Source organism: Rhizophagus irregularis, chromosome 19 (assembly GCF_026210795.1).
Source record: "Rhizophagus irregularis chromosome 19, complete sequence".
Lineage (NCBI taxonomy): Eukaryota > Fungi > Glomeromycota > Glomeromycetes > Glomerales > Glomeraceae > Rhizophagus > Rhizophagus irregularis.
Window position 1 is genome coordinate 3,488,259 of NC_089447.1, and position 9,008 is coordinate 3,497,266.

At 25.5% G+C, this 9,008-nt stretch overlaps 2 protein-coding genes across 2 annotated transcripts; one reads left to right on the plus strand and one right to left on the minus strand.

The window, feature by feature from the left end:
* Nucleotides 1-1,912: 1,912 nt before the first annotated feature.
* Nucleotides 1,913-3,686, minus strand: OCT59_011308 (uncharacterized protein; the record flags this gene model as incomplete). Its single annotated transcript, XM_025330554.2, has 6 exons — nt 1,913-2,367; nt 2,449-2,634; nt 2,706-2,757; nt 2,829-2,870; nt 2,971-2,996; nt 3,092-3,686. The coding sequence occupies 6 exons, from the start codon at nt 3,684-3,686 to the stop codon at nt 1,913-1,915; spliced, it is 1,356 nt and encodes a 451-aa protein (XP_025173783.1).
* A 2,467-nt stretch (nt 3,687-6,153) lies between these two features.
* OCT59_011309 (uncharacterized protein) lies at nt 6,154-8,664 on the plus strand (the record flags this gene model as incomplete). Its single annotated transcript, XM_025333288.2, has 1 exon — nt 6,154-8,664. The coding sequence occupies one exon, from the start codon at nt 6,154-6,156 to the stop codon at nt 8,632-8,634; it is 2,481 nt and encodes an 826-aa protein (XP_025173784.2). The 3' UTR covers nt 8,635-8,664.
* Between the last annotated feature and the right edge of the window lie 344 nt (nt 8,665-9,008).

Genomic DNA, 9,008 nt, shown 5'->3' on the forward strand with positions numbered 1-9,008 from the left:
GTTACTCATCCGAAAGTTATCCAAAAGTTACGCGTTATATTGATTTTTTAAAAAGAAAATAATAATTTTGTAAATTTAATATAATATTTTATTTCTTCATTTAATAATGTGAAGTCAACTAATTTTTAAATTTCATCCAAAAGTTACATGTTATAATTTAAAAAAAAATAATAAATTTGTAAATATTAATATAATTTATTATTTGATAATGAAGTTAACTAATTACAAAAAAATTTAAAAATCTTTAAAGCTATTATTATTAATAAATATTTTTGGAACTTAAGAAATTTTTGGGATTCTACTTGGTCTTGATGACAATGGTCTTGGCGACGATAACTCGAAGATAATTAAATAATTGATAATTGATCTATAAATAGAAATAAAAGAGAGGTTATCCTATGATCACTCAGATAAATGAGTTATTGAATTACTGGGCTGATATCAGAACGCTCATCCACGCTTACTCAGGCACATATACCAGATTTCATCTAGACTCACAAAGAATCCCGACAAATAAATATATTTGGAAAACCTTAGACATATATATACGTGAACAGACCCATGAACTAAATCGTAAAAAAGCCTTCATTGCAATTAAAGCTCAATTGAACACAATAACTCACCTTTGTTAAAAATAAGGTGGTATCAACCCAAGATTCTAATCACCTACAAGTAATGTAATTTTCTGAAAACATAAATAGGTCCAAAACTACTCCTATTTATAAGAAATATGACATTTTATTACTTATAATGAGTCATAATCATAATAAAATGAATAATTATAAATACTAATTTCCATCAATTTCCATCATATTCCTTTGATAAAATAACTTATAATGAGTCATAATTATCAATATTTACAATAAGATGAATAATAACAAACCATGATTACTAATTTTTCATTATATCTTTACTTAATTATTAAATAATGCCTAGTAGTAAACACATTGTATCGTTTGTTTATTATAAGCGCAGCAAAAAATTTTATTTGATTTTGGTAAAATTTCTTTTAAGCTGGAATTCAATAAATACGTTTTGGTAAATATTAGTATAATATCTATCATAAGAGCTCTCTTATACAATAGAATTTGTTCATAATCAAAATTTTAAGGCAGAAACTCCTATATTGTATAATTAAATGAACGAAATTATTATATATATTTGATCATTAAGCCTATATATATACTGCACATAAAAATTACTACGCAGTTAAAAAATGATATGACATTTTCTAGGATCATCCGAAGACCCGAGCTCTACGCATTCTTCAGGGCCGGCACTATGTAATGCTGGTCGGAATTATCCACAAATGGAAGCGATCTACATAATTTTGGGCTCATAACCAGGACCTGACCTTTCTATGTATAGCTCGGGGTCCTATCATCCGTCAGATAATTTTTTTTTGGTATTACAAAATAGTTTTATCATTCGATTTAACGTTAACGCAAATGAGACCGATATCATATGTATAGATAATATTTATTTCATGGCGTAGTGTAACGAATATTTTTTATGTTTATAATTTATTTTTTTGCTTTATTAAATTATGATATATACAAGCTTATATTAACAGAAGTATACTGAGAAATATTAAATTTATTTGACAAACTATTAAGTATAAAAAATAATGTATTGTAGGTTTTATTTTAGTGTTTAATGTTAAGAAAAAAATATAACAGATAAAGGTTTGTTTGGGAAACAATAATTTAGTAATTCAAACAAAATTACATACCACATTGAGATGGGAATACCGCATTATTCTTTTGATTTGTTTGATAATAACATCCGAATTTATTCATGCCTTATTGTTTGTTTCAGTCTTGGATCTCTCGTTCAAGTTCTTGTACATATCATAATGTTAATAATGTCAACGATTGTAACTACTATTTATTACTGGATCTTGAGTTACCAGTTATACTATTTCTCGTCCATGATTAAATATACGTTCATTACTAGGTGGTTCTACTATTTCTTGTCCGTGATTGTGCATATTTTCATTATTGGATGATTCTACAAATTCTCGCCCATGATTATGAATATTTACATTGTTGGATGATTCTAGTTCATAATTATGAATATTTCCATTATCAGGTGATGCTACTATTCCTTGTCCGTGATTAAAAATATTTTTTTCAGCTTGACTCCTTTTATTCCACATATATAAAGCGAAAACAAATAAAGCACAAACAATCAAAGATCCTACAATAGCGCCTGTAATATTTACATTAACTTTTGATGGTTCATTAAATGATTGTGCTGATATATTTGATGATGTAGGATCATATTCATTTGTCCAAATATATTCATCTTTATTGCTAATATCAAGTAATAGAATATCATTTTCTTCTGATTCGTTATAACCCAATCCTATTAAAGTTATTTGTTATTTATATATTTGGTTAAATTCATATAAAATCAATTTAAATAATAGTTTAAAAATACAATTACCAAATGATACAACCATATATTTTCCAATTACATTTGCTCGATGTGAAGTTCGGGACGCTGGAGTTTTCCCAGAAGTTTTCGGAATACGCCACTCATAATTTATTAAATTTAATTCATAAAGTGATGAATCTACAGGTTTGGCATTACTAGAACCTCCATAAATGATTACCCTTTGACCGTCTAATCCTATTAAAATAAAATTGTATCTTAATTTAAATACGATATTTGTTTAACAATATTATTATTTAAATACATACCAAGGACAGCGGATGCTCCTAGTTTATTAGGAGGCATTGTTCCCGAAGTTATCTATATTTAAATTAATGTTTAGTACTAAGTTATTTATAATTAATTGATAATTAACATTTATAATTACTTACTTTCGTACTCCAAGTATCATTTATTATATCATATATATAAACCTATATATATAAATAATTATTTTACTAACCTAGAACAAAATTTTTGTCTAAAAAGAATCCAATAAAAATCATTATTAAATTTATTTTTTGATTTCAATACCTTTATTAAACTACTGGCACTACTATCTAAATAATAAAGTAATAAATAAAAATAAAAATGAAAAATAGGAAAATAATAAATAATGTCAGAATAACAAAGAATGACGGAATTACTTGCTTACCTATATAGATTATCTTATTATTAGGTAATAAAGTGGTAGCACTTTTCAATCCAATATTTGGTGCACCAATTGAACTCCTCGTTTCCCAAATTAAATTTTTTGTATCTAAAATGGCGATAATATCACCAATTCCATCCCAGAAATACATTTTTCCATCATGGTCGATAGTTCCTATTGAAGCATCATAAAGAATAGGTATTACACCGGTTGTTACTGGAGTATTCCATGAATTATTTTGCGGATTAAATGTGTGAACAGATGACAACTTAATAGCTCCTGCATTTTCGATTATGAACAACGTATCATTAATTGCACCACCCCTTGCGGACCCAGCACCGAAATGTGAAGGAATAGTATTAATGCTTGATAAATCTTTTATTAATAAATTTTGAGTATTAAACGGGACAGAAAAATCGAAATAAAAAAAATCTTTCCCAACATTATTAGTTGAGAGACCACCCAAAATATATAATTTTTTATCAATAAGCGTTGCAGTATGTTCGCTTCGTTCCTTATCTATAGAAGGAAATGTTTGACAATTTATTTCAATTAAGAATTGAAAAATAAACAATAATATAAAATACTTTTGTAACATTTGCACGTTTTTTTTATTAAAAAAAAAAAAATTAAAAATAATTTTATTGAAAAACATCAGCGAATTGAAAGTTTTATATTATATGAAATTAGTGTTACATTCCATTTTGAGTTTGTGCATTAAAAAGTCGGAAAAGTAATCTTATTACCGTTCTTTGTAGATATCTTTTACACTTCGTGAGAGAAAATACGTGTAGAATTCTACGATCAAGTCGATCCAATCGTTGAATTAAAAAGGTTAGGACAATGCAATGTTGCACAGATACTAGTTTGTAATAGTTAGTATCATATCATTGTCTGATCAGAATAGGAACGGATCACATGATGGGATATACAATCATAATATGTTGTGTGACTTTGTCGCAGCAGAAATTTTATTAATGTAATATAAAAAAAATTTTTCAAATTTCTTCAAATGGTTTCATAATTGTTTCAAGAATTTTTGAAAAATTAATTTAACTTTCTATATAAGTAAATTATATAACAGATAATTCAGATAATTCATCTTTATATAAAAAAAGATTTTTTTTTTTATCCGCTCGAGTGATACAAATCAACCGACAACACTTTTTTGCACAAATAGATAAATAATAGAATATTTTCTAGAACTGATAGAAACTTAAATATACAATAGATAAATACTGTACATTTTTTTTTGTGATTTCCGTTAAAGGCTATAATAGAGCTTGGACTCGCACTCATGTAACTCGAGTTGACTCGAGTTGAACTCCCACTAAAGTTAGAAATTTCTTGACTCGAGTCAACCGGGATCACGTGGTTGATAGTGCCGGCACTATGACTATAACGGTCTGGGTAGAATTATGGATAAGTTTTTTGGCCCGCACTTTAACTTATCATGACTCTCGAGTACTCTTCGAGTCAAATAAATTCTTGACTCGTTTTACTCGAGTTGACTCATCCTAACTCGAGTCCAAGCTCGCCCGCTATAATATCAGGTTTTTTTATTAATTACAAATTCTTTCAACATATATACAGTAATTTATTTATGAAAAAAGAGTTTATTAACCTAAAAGCTTTTAATAAAAATATTTTAAATTAAAAAATTTTATGAACGGTTGCTTATTTTCGTAGTTTCCAATAAACATTGTATGATCGTTTTTCTATAAATAAATAATTTAAAAATAGAAGTAATGACAGATAAAAAAAGATTTGATAATTTAATGCAAATTACATATCTAAAAATAAGTTTTTACGAGGTTCTGTCTTTTTTTTAAAAAAAATGATCAAACGAAATTAACTTTTGCAAAAAACTTACTGATAATAAAAGTACACAGGAGACCTTAAATTGCATTCTGCTCTTTTGTTGTCAAAAGAAGTTATGAGATATAGGCTATAAGTTATATGGCTATGTTATAAGAATCCGATTTGATTTTCACGTTGTGATGACTAAGCATACGAATTAAACGAAAAGTGAATATATATTTGGAATAGTATGATAATATATTTTATAAAAATTTTTAGTTAGAATGAATACGATTTTTAATAAAAATATCCTAAAAAAAAATCGAATTAATAATTTTTTATATATTTAATATAATTATTGAACTTAGAATTATTACTATTTGAAGATATTTAATAAATAATAATATATGATTTCATTGATAAATTATCATATTTAACTGAAAAAGAAAGTATTTTTTTTTTATATAAGATGTAATTCTAATAATTTTTATTTTTCACTCACATTATAAATAATCTACACTAACTGAATTAATATTATGTAATAACTAATTTTCTAAATATAGATTAAAATCACACTATTATGCTAAATTGGGAAACATATATATACTATAGTTTATAGAATTAGTAGTTATTTTCATTCTCACATTAAGAGATCAAAATTAACAGTGTGTTTTTAAAAGAATAATTATATTTGATAATCGAAATAATAATCATGAAAATTATTTTGCAACTCAGAAATACGTAAAGCCTGAAGTGTTGCTTGGATGTTACGCAAATTTTATTGTTGTACAGTACATCATAATGTATCGGAGAACATTTTGCGACAATCTGGTTACGCAAATTATATTGTTGTACAGTACATCGGAGAACAATTTGCGCCAATCGGCAGAATGCATATGATTTTACAATATGGAATTTCCACTTTTATTTCGTTACACTTCCATAATAGAATTCTATTCTAAATTTCCAAGAAAATTCTATCCCTATAAAAAATTTTATCCGTTATTTCTGGAAAAACTCCGTAAAAGTGAGCCTTTCACGGATCCATTCACGGAAAATGTAAATGATTCGGTAAATTCCGTGATATAGGGGTTATTAATTTCGGAAATATGAGCCTTTTACGGAAAAAAGGCGTAATATAAAAAACGGATCGACTTTTTTTACGGGGTATTAATAGAATGTGACAAATATATAATAAATATTTTCCTACTTAAATTTATTATATTTTCTTTTTTTTTGAAACTTACCTTAAAATATATTGCATTATGGAAATTATGAATAGCAAAAATTCTTTTGATCCGACACCAAGATTAATATCTAGTCCTATTCAAATTTTGTTTTTCCCTTTTAGTATAGATAAGGAATTTTGTGATTGTGGAAATGCATACTCAAATATAAGATTATTCCAAAAATACTGCAAAAATTGTTCATCTGAGTATATTAAGACAATAACTAATTTTAATGCATACTTAGATATTTATGATGGAAGTGGAAAACAAAACATAACGCTTGAGAATTCAAGTTTTAAACAAATAGTCAATAAGAATTCATCTTCTATTAAATATTTAAATTACTGTAAATTTTGTTGTTATGAACGAAGTGCTATTATTTGTTCAGTTTGTTATTTAATCTCTTTCACATGGATAGAATTTACTTCTACTTTTCCAGTTCTTTACTTACCATGGTGGGATACTCATGGTCAATGTATAATTTGTAATTCAAAATTAATATTTAAATCAAATTGTCAAAAATGGTGTTCTTATTGTATCATAATTTACACTGGGTGTAGATATTGTTTAACAACAAATATTATTTTTGGAATTACAGAAAATTCTCAATGTAAGAAATGTAAAAGATTGTCATTGATTAATATCGATACGTTACCCGATGTGAAAAATATAAGAGAATATTTTCTAAGACTTAATACTCATAACTTTAATCAAATTGCTAATTATGTAAATAATATTGACGAAAATTCTAATTTGTTGGAAATATATAGTTTTATAAAGATGCTTAATTATTTTCCTTTAAGTATTTTACTTTTACATATTGCAAATTTAGCAGGAAATAATGAAAATTCTTTATATTTAACTATACCAATTATGTTCATCCCTTTCAATAACAAAAGTAATCAATGTTATTGTTGTAAAAAAAACTATTCTAAAACACTATTGTTCGAACAAAAATATTGCAAGGATTGCTTACAATGGTATATTAAATATGCAACTAGTAATACAGATAGTATTAAGACAGCAATTGGTAACTTGGATGTATGTATTAGAACAACTAATACTAATTGCGATAATCATAAACCAAGAAATTTGGATTTTTGCATTCGAGAGTGGTGTGAAAATTGCTCTGAAATTTTATATTTCAAACAAATTGTCACAAATCAGCGATTTGATTTTAAAAATATGGATCATTTTTTTAAAAAAAATCGCAAAAAATCAATTTATAAACAAAATGTATCAGATAACTTTTTTGAGTTTAAATTGTATTCCAATTATTATTCAATTTCTTTTGAATTTATAGAATCAACTTTGGTCAAAAATCATATTCCAATACTTCATTTACCATGGTGGGATGCTCATAATCAATGTATAATTTGCAATTCAAAATTAAAATTTAAATCAAATTGTCAAAAATGGTGCTCAAATTGCTTTATAATTTATACTGGGTGTAGATATTGTTTAACAACAAATATTATTTTTGGAAATACAGAAAAATCTCAATGTATGAAATGTAAAAGATTGTCATTAATTGATATCAACATGAAAAATATTAAAGAACACTTTTTAAAACTCAACACTTGTAACTATAATCAAATTACTAATTACGTGAATAATATAGACAAGCATTCTAATCTACTGGAAATATATATTTTTATAAAGAAGCTTGAGTACTTTGATCTCAAAATGTATTCTCAAACAATTGAATATTTAGAGAACAATGAAGATTATTCAATTATGCCAATCATGTTCATTCCTTTTATTAATGATGAAGATCGATGTTATTGTTGTAAAAACATCTATTCTGAAACCCTATTCAAACAAAAGTATTGCAAGGATTGCTTATATTGGTGCATTAAGTATACTACTAGTAATTTGAATATTAAATGTGCAATTGATAATTTGGATGTATGTGTAAGAACAACTAATACTAATTGTGATAAACATGAACCAAAAAATTTGGATTTTTGCATTCAAGGGTGGTGCGAAAATTGCACTGAAATCTTATATTTCAAACAAATAGTTACAAAACAGAAATTTGATTTTGGTAATTTGGATCATTTTAATGAAGAAACCTGTAGATTATGCAAAAAATTAATGTACAAACAAAATGTACAAGATGACTTTTTTGAGTTTGAACTATGTTCCAATTGTTATTCAATTTCTTTTGAATTTTCAGAATCTATTCTAATTCTTTATTTACCATGGTGGGATGCTCGTAATAAATGCATGATTTGTCATCAACCTCTAAAATCAAAATCTAGTTGTCAGAAATATTGTTCAAATTGCCTTATGGTTTATACTGGATGTAGGATTTGTTTAACAACAAATATTATTTTTGGATATATTAATCAATCTCAATGTAAAAGATGCAAAAGAATTGAAAAAATTGCTTCTATTGATACCATTGATACCATTGTTGTCGATAATGTCAGTGGAAATTCTAATATAGACGAATTTCTTAATTTTACAAAGTTCAACATGAATAATCAAGTTTATGATTATGTTAATAACTAGTGTACTTTTGGATATAGTGAGTGAGTTTTATACTAATACTACTAATAAATTAATAAAAGATTTTTTTATAACAATAGATTGTGTTTAGTGAGATTTATAAAAAATTTAATGAGATTTCTTTTTAGTAATAGTTTGGTATAAAAAAATTTTCTGGGATTTTTTTTTAATAACAATATGTTGATAGTAGACAATTAACTTGTTAATAATTGTTTTTTAGTAAGATTTTTTTATAGTTCACAGTAACACTAATATTACTAGTAAGTAATATAAATGAAAGATTTTTATAACAATAGATTACATTTAATAAGGTTAATAAAAAAATTTTCTGAGATTTATTTTAATAACAATAGGTATGATAAATTTTTGGTGATTAT